This window comes from Tursiops truncatus, chromosome 3 (genome assembly GCF_011762595.2).
Source record: "Tursiops truncatus isolate mTurTru1 chromosome 3, mTurTru1.mat.Y, whole genome shotgun sequence".
Lineage (NCBI taxonomy): Eukaryota > Metazoa > Chordata > Mammalia > Artiodactyla > Delphinidae > Tursiops > Tursiops truncatus.
This window is the reverse complement of record NC_047036.1, coordinates 81387408-81403239: the sequence shown is the minus strand read 5'-3', so window position 1 is coordinate 81403239 and position 15832 is coordinate 81387408. Positions and strand designations below refer to the sequence as shown.

Sequence of the window (15832 nt, the reverse complement as noted above, 5' to 3'; positions counted from 1 at the left end):
TACATAATTAACAATAGTTTAATCAATATATCTGGCCATGCCTTCCTAGTATGTATGAAAAAATGAATACTATAGATGTGCATGAGGCTATATCTATTGCTATTTTTAAGATATTCAAGCTAAGGGTATTTAACATAAATTGACCCAAGCAATTTATTATTGCAACTTTACAAATTAATGAGGGTTGCATTCATATCTTTGAGGGTGATTTATTTTCAATTATAACAGCTAATAATATGAATGAAATGTTAGTACTCTTCATATGGTTCTCCTTAACAGATAAGTAAACAATAAAACAGTGAGCAAATATTGAATAAGACATACAAAGTTGTCACTTCCTTACAAGGAAATAATAATTTGTAAAACCATTACTGTACAATGTACAAACAGTTCATAAAAATTATAATTGCCTATAGCTGTAGTGACTAGTAAGTATCAATCAATTTGACACCTATAATAAAAAATTTAGAATATAAAAATACCTGATTATTGGCTTAGCTTTCTTTCTAAGTCATACTTGAAACTAATCTTAAAGTATTTTGGTTATTTTCCTTTGTTTTTTCCCCACATCTATAGCAGTTATGAAGAACCACATTATTTTGTGTCTATGAGTGGGTATGGGCATATTTTACAAGTGTTTTCAAAATTCTACTTTGAAGCTTTTGATTAAGATGTTACAACTAATCATTTTTGATCTTACATGATTGAACTCTGCTTACAAATCTTTCTCATTTAAAAAATCTCATTAAACTTAATAATGCACTTGTGATATTCCTAATAAATTATTTATCTATTTGCATTAAAATGTGAAACAGTCACTGAAGATAAATTGTTTTTCCCTATATTTGTAGACATGATTTTCTTTCTTATTACTGATTCTTCCAGCCCTATATGCACTCTGCCGCTTTCATAAGCACATCAAGAATTGATTCATATATATTCATCAAACAACTGTACCTCTGGGGAGTTGTCTGAGAGAGACGGTTTCATGTATTAGTTCACTGTACTTTGAAAATTCATCAAGATTTAGGGAAGTTCATGAATTCCACAGCTAACTTCACAATTAAACTAATTAGCTTGGTTAAAGGCTTGATGTTATTGGTAGTAGTTCTTTATTATTGTAAGCTAAGAAATGATACACTTAAGATGTATCAGATGTTGTGAGTATATCTGTGAACATTGTACTGAGAAATTATCTAGTCATGTCCAACACTTGTGACTTGACTTTTTTCATCTTCGGATTGTTTCTTTCTTTCCCCCTCATTTTTCATATGTTGGATAGAAACATAAAGAATTACATACAGTACCAGATATGGATGTATAGAAATGTATGAGCTCAGCTACTCATCAGGACCAGAATAAGCACATCATAATTAGTCAGCAAAAATATTTTCAACTCTTAGTGTCATCATATATTGAAGTTCTTAACCAGATAAGGTTTGCAGGTTGACTAAACATAATTGCAAATTTATATGTGCTTCACCTGTCAAAAAGAATTTGCTGTTGCATGCATTGATTTACTTTAGAAAAAGGTCCACATACAATTCAATAGCACACGTCGTGGGTCACACAGCTTGTTAGTCCCAGAGTCAAGCTTCAAAGCCAGGCCTGACTGTGGAGCCAGAGCTCTTATTATGAGATAAATCTTCTGGAAGACTATTGTTTAATACTAAAAATGAATACTATTAAAATGCATCTTTATGAAGTACAGAGAAGTTGACTTTTTTGCTCTAAAATAATATAAGATAGTATTCATCCAATATTACCAAATGCTGGGCCAAATATCAAATGTCTGTCTGAGGTGTAAACTAAAAAGTGCTTTCTTCAAGCTTTTTTGAGACAATTTTGCCTTTTCATTTGGTTGTGCTCAGGGTTTTTCTTTTAATACTAACTAGAATATTTTTCCTATAACAGCTAAGACCCTTAGCTCAGAAGCCCTAATAAGCTATAGGTTATGTTTTTTTCAGAGCTTCGAGGCATATTGCCTTGCAGAAATAATCTCTTGAGACAAAAAATTGTGTTCTGTCTGCTTTTTGTAGGCATAATGAAACACTTGGCATTTCTTAAACTTTTTTTTTTTTCTTTTTAGTAAACTATGTCAGTAACAACTGAACTGATTCACTGATTTTTGTCTGGAGTCAAAAGTTTGCAAAAACTGATTCCTAATATATGTATCACTACCTAATTTGTTTCTCAACTTGAGATGCATTCCAGCTGTAAGATTTGCCTCACAATACTTGCTGATGGAGTCAACAATGTCATTTAGATTAAATTTTAGTTGCCACAGCACATGTGCTTGTTGTTGACAGGAAACCTACAGAGAAGAAAGAGTGGCACCTGGTGATAGGTTAGCTATATGTAACATTTCACAAGTGAAAACAATGTTTAGAAAATTAATTCCCCAGGACTCTGCAGCTGCTATTTCAAGTGGTGGGTGATGTTGAAAGGGAAGTTCTACTTGAAAATTCAGCTGAAAAGTTTCTGTATAGAATCTATTCCTGTCAGTTTCACAGTCTAAACCAGTCTTTCAGTTTAAGCCAGCATTGCCTAACAAAAAATATAATCTTTATGACTAATTTTTTAGTCTTACCAAAAGTGAAGCATATTTCCTGATTTCTATCAGTTATCTTTATCGTTAAAACAGTTGCTGAACTTAGGTGTTCGCTTTTCGAATAGGGTTTCAAAAGTTACATTATGCTTAACAGAATGACAGAGACCTGTAAGGAATCTTTTGTTGTTACTGTTCTTTTAAGTCACACACAAAAAACACAATCCTCTGCTTTAAAAATCTGGTAGTAACTCAACCACATATTACAAAAACTTATTCTGGTACAGCCTGCATATTAAACATCGGCTTTTGTTGATTCATGCTTCCTTAGAGCCCAGAAGTTAGAGTTTTCTTTCTATCTCTCTCATTCTAAAGTAATTTTGTTTAACTTGCTGTTTTCATTTATATCAAGTACCTTTTGAGCAAAGCGTATATATTCTCCTTGGTAGTACTTAACGTGTTGTTTCAGTTCAGCATAAGTACAAGAGTTTTTCAGGCTTCCAGTGATATTTAGTTAATTACATTTAAGCACTAGTTTTCTTCTTTGTTTTTTTTTTTAATAGATTTACAGTATGAACAACAGTTAGACTTAGCAAATCCATAGAACTTTTACAGTCCATTAAATCTATAATCTAAAAATACCTACAGCCTACTAGGGAGAAAAAAAAAACTAACTTTACTGTTACCAGAAAATATTAAGCATTTTATCAATATATTCACTCATAGTAATTATTTTCAGTCTTTCTTGCATCCTACACCAGGAATCTTAGCTCAGATAGTTTTCCATGTATAGATTTAAGCCCTAAAATAGAAACGAAAGTTTGGTTCAATGCAGGATAAAGGACAAACTAGAGACATTCAAGGTCCCCCCACCCTTTTCAGTTTAAAAAAGCAAATTCAACACTAACAATTGTTCTGAGTTTTCTCTAAGAAACTTACATTTTTATATTTTGATTAGACTGTGTGAATTGGTATTTTGTATTCTGTCTTGGAAAATACTTTTACTATTTTTTACTGCTTCCATTTAAAAAATAAACTACTGTTGAGCCTGTAAGACAGCATTGGAGTAATACGTACAATAGTATCATCTGTACTTAATAATTATTTATCACATTAAGCATTATTTTCTTCCTAAACTCTTACAGTCCACTTTTTAAATATCAATTTTCCGTAAGAATGAATGAATTAAAGGTGTTCTCTTATACTCAGATTTAGAAGACATATGTTTGAAAATATTTTTGCTGCTAACTTTCTATAACACAGCAAAGGTTCTGTGATTGCAAAGTCCCTCTTGCTATCAGTTGACAAGCGTTTAAGTGTTAACTTTATGAGTAAGGGGATTTTCCTTTTTGGATTTCCAAGCTAAAGAGTCTTCTTTGAAATCTGGACCTCTATTGACTTCATGCTTGCAAACATGCCACTACTTGTGAGTGGCATCTTCAAATACTTACAGCAACCCCTTTAAATTATGTTCAAAGGAAAATAACACCATCTAGTTTGGCGATCTGACCACATCCGTGCAGTCTTCATTTTAGAGTCAAGCTTGTCATTTTCACAGGAAATGAAAAAAAATTTTTTGTTGAAATACAGGTGTCAGGCATTATTTAATTTTTTCACCAAACGAGTAAGTGGTAGTTAATTTGTACAAAAGTTGATTGCTGCTCTTGGTGCTAGCTGTTAACTTTTGTGAAGAATCACATGTGCTTAACATAATGAAAGAGTTCTCAATTTTCTGCAATTCATATGCTCTATGGCTGCTGATTTCACCAGCAATTCTCTTCTTATGTAGTCTGTACTTTGTTAAGATTATTATAATGCCTGATAATTTCTATTAATTTTAAAATTTCATTTGTAGGGCATTTATATAGATTTTGCTGTACAAATTTTACTCCTTGCAAACCTGAAATTCCAAACATTTGAGAAAAAAAATTTTTTTTTTTTTTCTTCTGCGGTGTGTGGGCCTCTCACTGTTGTGGCCTCTCTCATTGCGGAGCACAGGCTCCGGACATGCAGGCTCAGCGGCCATGGCTCACGGGCCCAGCTGCTCCATGGCATGTGGGATCTTCCCGGACTGGGGCACGAACCCGTGTCCCCTGCATCGGCAGGCGGACTCTCAACCACTGCACCACCAGGGAAGCCCGAGAAAAAATTTTTTTAAATGGTCTCTTTTTCAGAGAGTTGATGGGTGTATTCCTTGTGTATAAAATCTGGCCAAATAAAGTATTCAATCATCTGGTTTCCTAATTAGATCACACGTTAAAGTGGGACCTATTTAAAGCAAACCAAAATAAAGAAAACAAAAAGAAAGATGAGTTAGTTATTTTACATCCCTCCTTGCTAGTCATGCTTCTGCTTTATGAGTATGATTTGGGGAATTGCCCTTTTGATGGAGTGATAGGAAGAGATCATATTCTGTGCTTAATAATAAAATTTATAAATAGTGATGGAGCTTAAACAGTAATAGCATTAGAGGAAAATGTCTATCCTATCATGAATGTTATAATAATGACATTGTTTTGAGCATTCTGAAAATTCAAGCTTGTCGTTAAGAGCACTTCAGTAAGTATTATCCAACTTCCAACCCAGAAGACTGCTTTCTCAGATTACTTCTGGGTGGTATATGTTTGGTAGCATGAGGATCAAGCAATCCCAAACTTTTGTAAGCCAGATTCATAGATTTCTTTGTCAATATAATTCTCTCAAAAACTTACTAGGCTCCTGAGCTATTTCTTTGGAGTTTGTTCCTGGTATGAATAACCCCACCTAAAGATTGCTTCTGAACACAGTTCTTTAGCCTTCGGATTCTCCCCTAATTATTCTGACCTAACCCTCCTTTTCTACAGTTTATTGGCAGCTACTCTTAAAACGTTTGAATCTATAGAATTAGGGGAGAAGACAATATCCTTCTTGCTGCTGGCGTGGCTCTGATTTATAGTTGTATCTCTTGCTAATTGGATTATTGGAGTCAGTTAGGAGGTCCCAGTTACTGGACTCTCACACAGTTTAGATTATAGGCCGTTGCCAGAGATATTCTCCTCCACTCAACTTGCAACTTGGGTATTTCATGTCTGACTTCGCCTCTTAGTTCCTTGCTAAAATGGGTAACCAACATAAAACAACATACTAGCACCTTTTAACCAATTATCCAAGAGCAACAAGCTTATTACATATAGGGTATGACTCCTAAGTTATTATAGACCACAGTTTTATAAGGTGCTATTCTGTATCATGCCAAGAGTCACCAGCTTTCCAGGCAGCCATATCTATTTTCTTATTTTCCATCATCTAACTTAATATGTGCGTATATGTGTATGTAGTATCTCATATTTTTTATCAGATTCTTTATTAGTTATGGGATAGGCTAAGCTTCCATAAAAAAGGAGACTTTAAAATACAGTGAATCAAACAAATCAGAAGTTTATTTCTTTCTCCTATAGTGATGCACTTGATCCACTCATATCCTGTTTAAGAGAACTAATTCGTGTGACCACACCCAGCTTCACTTGGGTTTGGAAACTTGGAAATGTTCTAGCTGAGCATCAGTGTGGCCAAGTAAAACTTAGAAGATTCAAATAGGAAAAGAAAGAAGGGAAGAAAGAACACTGAGGAACAGTTAGCTATCTCCGCCCTGCAAGGTCCAATGTTCTATCTGTCCATCTTTTCCTCTAATATAGCCATCTTATTTCCTGGATTCTTGAGCTTGGAAGAAAACTTTCATATATATGTGTGTGTGTGTATATATATATATATATATATATATATACACACACATATATATACACATATATATACACATATATACACACATATATATACACATATATACATATATACATATATATGTGTATATATATATACACATATATACACATATATATATAGTGCTGTAGTTTAACTTTACTTCAAATAATTATAATATACACATGATTTTGATAAATGTTAATAATTTTATTAGAAAATTCAATCCTTTTAATAGAGTTAACTAAATTATGATTCTAAACAATTTCAAGTTTTTCTATTCACCTTAACTAGACAACACTGAACAAAATAGATGATTATAGATAATTAAGGCTGGCAGAATACTATCTAGCTAAGGAAAGTCAAGTCATGGCAATAGTATTTCATTTAATAAACTTTTCTATAAATTTTGATAGGGGGCCTTTTTCACTCCACAGATAGGTGTGTATACTATATATCTATTTACAAAATCATTGAAAAACTATGTGCAAATGACGTTTTAAAAATATATTTTATTTCCTTTAGAATCTACTTAATTGGTTGGTTTAGCTACCACCTGAATATTAAAGTTTAGTGATTTACCAATTTATATCTTATCATATGTTACTTTGTAAATGATATTACCAGTCCTTGGACATGTTGTCATTAATGGAAAACTTTGCTTGTATCTCAAATATAGGAAGAACATTCTTCGTTTCCTAGATGCAGAACGAGATGTCTCAGTGGTCAAGAGCAGTTTTAAGCCTGGTGATGTCATACACTATGTGCTGGACAGACGCCGGACACTAAATATTTCTCAGGATCTGCATAGCCTCCTACCTGAAGTTTCACCAATGAAAAATCGAAGATTTAAGACCTGTGCAGTTGTTGGAAATTCTGGCATTCTACTAGATAGTGAATGTGGAAAAGAGATTGACAGTCACAATTTTGTAATAAGGTGAGCTTTCTTTTGTTCCTAAAGATTATAATTTCTTCAAAGACCCTTTATTTAGGAGTAGAACACTGGCAGAAATGTTTAAATCTAATATTAATATTATGAATTATTGAAATCTCAAACAAATATTTATCTTTTATGTCTTTATTTGTGTAGTATCCAAATTTACACTTACCCTGGAATGTAAAATTAAAATTATTATATCATTGAAAGAAAAGATGATCTCATAGCAATAAGATTCACACCAGCTTTCCTTTTTGGCCAAATGACAATTTTATTAAATATAATACACAGAAAAACTATTTTATTCACTAATAGAAATAATTTATTTCTATTAGTGAATGAATTAATTCACTTAATTAATTACATTCATAATCCTATTTCTATTCAATAAATTGTATTATTTTATTTATTCATAAAATTATGAACATTACTATACAATGATGTAACAGATATAAGTTAATTTTACTTTTTTAATGACAACTATTTAGCATAGTCTAAGAACATAATTTAACAAGTTTATATTTGATACCTTGGACCAAATTGCTTTCATCACTCTTTATACATGGTACTTCTGTATGGTAGTATATTTTAGTTTTTTAGTTTTCTCACAAGATTAAACATAGCTATTTTTTTTTTCATTGATGGTCAGCAGATATTTGATGAGTCATGTGTTTAGTTCTAGCTTTTGATTAACTGAAAAAAAGACAACAGTAGACTTAAGGTTGTAATGACAACAGATATTAATTAGCACTTTTTAATTTTCAGTATATCTAAATAGAGTTTTTTGGCTTGTTTTAGTTCTTCAGAAATATTTGCTGAATAAATGAAGTGTGTATTTTGAAATATGAAATACTGCAATATAAAGATAGATTGGAAAGTATGCTGATTTGCCATGTTGACAAATAACTTGAAGTCTTGAAGCTATGCTGGAATCCAGCCTTTGAAGTATAGATCTTGAAAAAAATCTTTTTAAACTATAGTATTAAAAATAAATACAATTATATAAGTATTAATCATAAATAGGCAACAGTTTTTTATAAAAGAATAATAACCATGAAAAATCATAAGAGAATACTCTCAGGGAATACAATTCATAACAATGAATATAACTACAAACATTTTGCCATACTATCGTTTCTCAGTTGGATGCAGGGTCAGAGATTGATTTGACATCAGTTGAGCCTTTAAAAACCTGAACTTTTAAATTGATTGAACTGAAAGAAAAACCTTGTCAATATGTAGATATACCAAGAAAATTGTGTCCAAAGAGGAGACAAAAATATTTGATGAGGGAATGACAGTGGAAGTGGAAGTAATGAGCTTCAAACTTTGAAGTCTGTGTGAAGTATGGCTGTGAAGGAAGAGTAAGGCTTCTAGAATTTCTGAAGAGATTAAAATCAGGGGGCAGATTAAGTGAAGAGGAAAAGATTTTAGAGCACAGTAGAAATTGTTGCAAGGTCAAGAAGAGAATTTGTAAGGTTGATTAATCCTGGAGGGCTACAGGATCCGAATGTGACTGACTCCTTGTTCCTACACCCCTTTAAGCTTTAGCATTGGGATCTACATAACCCACTAGATTCAGCCTCACCTTTAACTCTGAAATTAAGACTGTAGTGTCAGCTAACACCTCAATCAGATCACATAATTATCTCCTCTCTTTTTTTGTGGTGAGAACAGTTAAGATCTAGTATTCTAGCAACTTTAAAGTTGATAATACAGTATTGTTGGCTATAATCATTAGGCAGTGCATTAGATCTCCAGAAGTTATGTTTGTTGTAAGTCACTCACTGGTGTTTGAGCATAATCGAACTTCAAGAGGTTCTTTATACTTTTCTAAGCTATGATTATTTTAAAAACTTATTTAACAAGAGCACAATAGTGACCAATCCTGAGTCTATAATTGTTATGCTCTTACCAAGAAGTATAAAAAAATGAGGATAAGCATCTTAATGAAGGCATGAAAATTATTGCCATAATTGTTTTTTATTCTTTTCCTCCTATTTTTACTGCTTTCCAAAATTAGAAGTTGGAATGTTGTAGATTAAAGTATATACTAGGGAAGTGTAGCCCATGATTGGGATTCTGATTTTCCAGGTAAACTTTGGCAGGAATACATTTTGCATTAGAAACAAATAATCCCTGGAGAAAAACCTTTTTCTTTTGTAATAATACCTAGTTTGGAAATTCATCCCTTTGAGTCTCATGGACACAAGGGACTTCAATGACATATCACTACCAGACCTCCATCCTTCCTAAAATTCTAATCTTTCTCATGGCATCTGACTCATCATCTGTGTGCCAAATATCTTTTCCTTCCCCAAGAGTATATGACCTTTTGTTTCTGTACATGTGTCTATTCTACTCTAGAACATCAAAGAGGACTTTTGCATTAAACCTCAATCAAAGCCCTATTCCTTGAAATAGTTTGCCATCCATGTCAAACTGGTTAATATTGTTACAAATTTTAGTAACAATCTTTAAAAATCTTTCAAATTTCCCACCTTCCCAGAGCTGTATTGTGTGTATGCATATCAGCATAGGTATAGATAGTTTTGGTTGGTTGGTTGCATGTGTAACCTGTTGTTCCCAGTTTGTTTGTTTGTTTCCCATTTTTCTTGTTAGATAGTAAGTTTGTTATGAGAGAGATAACTGACACCTGATCTGCTTGCAGAGGGCACTGTTAATTCAGTGACCCCCTCAAGGATCAGATTCACCCAGGTATTATGTTCAAGTTGACCTCTAACTTTATAAAGCAAAGCATTATCTTTAGATAATATCTTCATTCAGCATTAGTTAGATTTTAAACTTTATTTTTTCTGAAAGTACTTTAAAGAAATAAAATGCTATCTTCTTTGTTTAATGATGTACAGAATGCATTATCATATGCACACAGGAATCTCTTGCTCCAAATAGTTGTGCTATTGAGGAGGAGGGCAAGGTGCAGATACATGGCATTATTGTCCTGTGAAGTGTAGTTCTGGAGAAAGTCATTTTTAATATCCCACAATATTTTTAAATAAGCCAGTGAAAAGTGCTCACGTTGTATTTTTGCCCATGTAATGGTAACTATACATAAATGCAGACACACACACAATGTCATGCATTTCCTCTCCTAGAAGAGATATTCCCTCAGTGGCTGTTTGTATCATAAGTTAATCAATTAAATTAAATGCTGGGTTTTGTGGGATATCATACAAAATAGGAGCTTAAAGGAAAAAAATGAGGATAAGAAAATCAATTAAAGCCTTACTTTGATTCTGTAATTACTGATTAAATATTGAACTGATTTGTAAAATCTAGGTTTCATATGTACCTAAATAACAGAAAACTGGACATAAGAGAAATAATTTTATTTCTTAATAAAAAATGCCTAAAATCATAATTCAAATAATAGTGTTATGTCCACTTGATCAGTGATTTTTATATGTGCAACCCTCAAGACAGTTAGTCTATAGTTCCTCAATCAGCGAGTGCCATGTTGTAAGGAAGAGGCCAGGGAGAAACATGGGTGGTCAGTCACTCACTCAGGTTGAAAATATCATGCTTTTCTTGACTTGCAATTCTGTCTGATAGGGAAAATTCATAAAGGATAATAAAGTTCTTGTGATGTTAAAGATCTTGTCATACAGCTCCAGATAAGCAAAAATTTAGTTTAATCTGGCATTGATGTGTCAGTTATAAACCTTCTCTCACCTGGTAAGCATTAGAGACACTGTCCTATTGATATTAAATTCTATATTTTATATTTGGATGGCCTGACATATGCTAAATATTGGAAAGAGATGGAGTCAGTGCTGCAGAGGAAAACCGTCACCCAATATATGTTCCAGGGGTCCGAGGAGAGTTCATTGTAGGTGATATTGGATGAAGTTGTACGCCTTGCTGTACTTTAGTTTTCTAATTTAGAAACTGAGATTATTGTATGAACTATTCCTTTCTTCCTTAGAGTGTTACAACTGACCTACTCACAGAAACCACAGAATTGTCTCTACGAAATCTCAGCCCTAAGTTTACCCCATGTATAATTACTTATCTAAAGGTTTGCTATAATATTTCAAGAATCTAGAGTTTTGAAGACATAATATGTCCTTTATATATCACTGTAGGTAAAGGAAAACAGGGTTAAAAAGCTCCCTTTGTGCAATCTGTTTAAAAGTATCTTTGAATCCTTTCTTGGGTCTTTTTTTTTTTTTTAACTTGGTGTTAGGTGTAAAATTATTGTAACAGTGCATATCTTACATTAAAGAATACAACTATTTAGTGGAGAAAATTGTTTTGGATTTTGCAAAATGATATATAAAGTGCTTTTCAATTTTCCTGCCTTTATTTTTCACATTTTTTGGATATTTTAGTCCCATATATATTTACAAAAACGTACATTCTAATACCTGTATTGTCTATACTCAAGAATTTCATAAACTTAACAATTGTGGTTTTCTAATGAGAACCAAAAAAATCAGATATTTCCTAATTTTAATGCTGAAAGGTGGTGGAGAACAAATCCTCATTCCACCTTCCCTGCTCTTCTCTTCCCCCCAGGTAAGAATGATGGGGCATTCTTTCCATTCTCTGGGCTGTCTGTGGATAGTAGGAAATGTCAGGCAGCCTGTCAGTACTGGTTTTCCATAGAAGAGGGATCTTGTCCAGCCTCATCTAAAGTAAACCTGGTCCCACAGTGTACTAGCTTTGATGTTATATAGAGAACACTGGGGGAGGGGTTACTTAACAGTTGCAATTGGCAGCTGGTATTTTTTGACCATCAAATGCCACTCCTCACTGTGCTTAAACAGAGATACTAGAAATAATGAGTATGACTTGAATGATTCAGAAATGGTTAACTAAGAGCTGCAAAACACTTTGTTGTTGTTGTTCTGGCTGGTTGGAATTCCAAATTTAATTTTGTTTGTTTATTTCTCTCTTTCTACCTTCCTTTTCTGCATTCTTTCTTCTCCCCATCTTCTTCTAGCCTAGACAACTTTGCTCGTTTTTCCTTTGTTAATCAACATCTTCAGTTCCTGCAGTGCTTGACCAATTTCCTTCTAATTTCCTCTTGGTTCATATTTTTTTTCTTAAAATATAGGAACAGCAATGAAAGATCACTTAAAATAGCCATTTAAATATATACATATTTATATAAGTAAATCCTTGCTATTCAGATTGTGGTTCTAAACTACCAGCATTAACATCACTTGGAAGCTTGTTAGAAATACAGAATGTCAGAACTTGCACCAGACCTGCTGAGTCAGAATGTGCATTTGATCACAGTGCCCAGGTGATTCTTATGTGCATTAAGGTTTTCAATGTTCTGGAATTCTCAATATGCCTAAACAGTATGGTCTAGGGAAGCTGGGACTCCCCACCATGTCTGATTTAGTTAGCCTGTATCTTTAGGACCTAGTACCAAATTTGATACATTAAAGTATGTGCTATTTATTTATTGAATGAAAGAATTAATGTAGGAATTGAGAAAATTTTGGTTTGTGTTCATGTATTCTTGCCTTAGACACTGAATACAACACTGGATTCCAAAATTAATATGTAAGAGGAGTCATATATAAGGTCATTTATGGTCATTTAAACCCTTAAAATTAAAAAGAAAATACAGAAATATGATGAGTAGTATAGTGAAATGTCCTAGATATTGGGAATCAGAAAAGCTGGGTTCCTGATAATTACTAGAATCACTATGTTGTACACCTGAAACTAATATAACATTGTAAATCAACTATACTTCAATAAAAAATAAAATGAAAAAAAAATAAAGCCAGGAAATGTAGTATTGGACAAATACCTTAGGTTCTAAACATGATTATTTCCAACATCCAATGATATTAATAATAATAATAATAGGCCTATTATTTCAAAGTGATTTTCTAAGTATCAGTTGGGAAATATAAATAGTAAAGAAATGCATAAACTGTAAATCTAAGCTAATGTCGACTGATATTAAAGCACACCTAGCTTGAGTCAAATGTTGTAGTTGAAAGTTAAATTTATTACCACTTTTTCTAATAGCCATGACCATTGGCTAGAAATGCAAATTCTCTTTGTCTTATATAAACAAGAAGTCAAACCTTCCTCAAATTTATCAAATATCTCAAACGTGTATATAGTTGACACTGAATAACATATTAGATAGTATGAAATGTGAAGACACAGGAACACTACTCAGATAGGAGTGTCTATAAAATCTAAGTGTATAAAATTAGAAAGAATTGTAGTGAAGAGATATATTTCTTCAGGAAACCAAAGTAATAAGATAAAAATGTTTTACTTTATGATGATCTAGCTTCCTAAGAGAAGGGATGAGATGTTTCACAAAAGAAAAAGATGGAAGAATTTACTTACCTTGACTGATACAATACATTTTTATAACTCAATGTTTGATTCTTCACTGGTGGATAATTTATGGCAAACTTTAAATCATCTTTTTTGACCTTCTATGAATGCTAACTCTTTTATAGAAAAATAGACTCTTCTCTGGGAGAGAAAAAATATGCCTACTTTTCTACGTGTTCACAGAAATGGCCTTATTTTTTTCCCTTGCACTCTCACTGAGAATGTGCTTAAATAAAATGTTTTAACTGCAAACAACTAAGTTTCTGGTAGGGAGACTGGTGCAGGCATTAGAAAGATATTTTAAAATTCTTATTAATTAAAATAACCGCTTTATATTTTAGAAATACCAACATTGCTTATGTGATATTTGCTACATATATTTTCTACCTTATTTTTACTTAATGGTTTATTCATATTTTTAATCTGAAATTTTATAGTTTAAAAAAATGGATTATCTTTGTTATTTCTATTGATTTTAACCATAAAATTCATATTCTGGGTAGAAATGAGAATTTCTATTTTATTCTAATTATTTATGGTTTTTAAAATTTTACTGAAAACTAAATATGGAATTGTTATGGATTGTGATGTGAGGTAAGGCTCTAACTTTTTCTTCCAATCATGTCACTCCTTGGAAAAAAAGATTTTATCTACAAGAGATACTTTTTTTTTAAATGGAAATGACAATGACTTGACAAACCATTTTAAATTTTAAAACGTTGTTTTAAAATGACTATCCCATTTTCTAATTTTATTGATTTGAGTACTCTTCCCTTTTTTCTTGATGAGTCTGGCTAAAAGTTTATCAACTTTATCTTTTTGAAGAACCAGGTTTTAGTTTCATTGATCTTTGCTATTGTTTTCTTTGTCTCTGTTTATTTCTGCACTGATTTTTATGATTCCTTTCCTTCTACTAACTTTAGGTTTTGTTTGTTCTTCTTTCTCTAGTTGTTTTAGGTGTAAGGTTAGGTTGTTTATTTGAGATATTTCTTGTTTCCTGCAGTAAGATTGTATTGTTATTAACTTCCCTCTCAGAACTGCTGTTGCTGCAGCCCATAGGTTTTGGATTGTTGTGGTTTCATTTTCATTTGTCTCTAGGTATTTTTTGATTTCCTCCTTGATTTCTTCGGTGATCCATTGGTTGTTTGGTAGCATATTGTTTAGTCTCCACATGTTTGTGGGTTTTTTTTAGTTTTTTTCTTGTAGTTTATTTCTAATCTCATAGTGTTGTGGTCAGAAAAGATGCTTGATATGATTTCAATTTTCTTAAATTTACGTAGGCTTGCTTTGTTGCCCAGCATGTGGTCAGTCCTGGAGAATGTTCCATGTGCACTTGAGAAGAATGTGTATTCTGCTGCTTTTGGATGGAATGCTCTTTAAATCTCAATTAAGTCCATCTGATCTAATGTGTCATTTAAGGCCTATGTTTCCTTATTGATTTTCTGTCTGGATGGTCTGTCCATTGATGAAAGTGGGGTGTTAAATTTCCCCACTATTATTGTGTTACTGTCAATTTCCCTTTTTATGGCTGTTAGTATTTGCCTCATATATTGAGATGCTCCTGTGTTGAGTGCATATATATTTACAATTGTTATATCTTCTTTGACTGATCCCTTGATCATTATGTAGTGACCTTCTTTGTGTCTTATAACAGTCTTTATTTTTAAAATCTATTTTGTCTGATATGACTATTGGTACTCCAGCTTTGTTTTGATTTCCAGTTGCATGGAATACCTTCATCTGTCCCCTCACTTTCAGTCTGTATGTGTCCCTAGGTCTGAGGTGGGTCTCTTGTAGACAGCATGTATACAGGTCTTGTTTTTGTATTCATTCATCCAGTCTATGTCTTTTGGTTGGAGCGTTTAATCCATTTACATTTAAGGTAATTATCAGTATATGTGTTCCAATTGCCATTTTCTTAATTGTGTTGGGTTTCTTTTTGTATATCTTTTTTCTTCCCTTCCTCTTTTATTCTCTTCTCTTGTGGTTTGATGACCATCTTTAGTGTTGTGTTTGGGTTACTTTTTCTTTTTTGTGTGTGTATCTATTGTAGTTTTTGGGTTTGCTGTTCCTGTGAGGTTTTGATATAGCAGTCTATGTATGTACCAGGTTGTTTTAAGTTGCTAGTCTCTTTCCCACCTAGAGGAGTTCCTTTAGCATTTGTTTCAAAGCTGGTCTGGTGGTGCTGAATTCTCTTAGCTTTTGCTTGTCTGTAAAGCTTTTGATTTCTCCATCAAATCTGAATGAGAGCCTCGCTGGGTAGAGTATTC

The 15832-nt window shown here is 32.7% G+C and overlaps 1 protein-coding gene across 3 annotated transcripts in view; it reads left to right on the top strand.

Moving 5' to 3' along the window:
• ST8SIA4 (ST8 alpha-N-acetyl-neuraminide alpha-2,8-sialyltransferase 4) overlaps positions 1-15832 on the top strand; it is a 104654-nt gene that overhangs the window by 9027 nt on the left and 79795 nt on the right. For all 3 annotated transcript variants that reach the window (XM_019940753.3, XM_073802347.1, XM_073802346.1), the window contains exon 3: positions 6966-7223. In XM_019940753.3, the coding sequence (XP_019796312.1) occupies positions 6966-7223 (258 nt within the window). The remainder of the gene's footprint in view (positions 1-6965; positions 7224-15832) is intronic.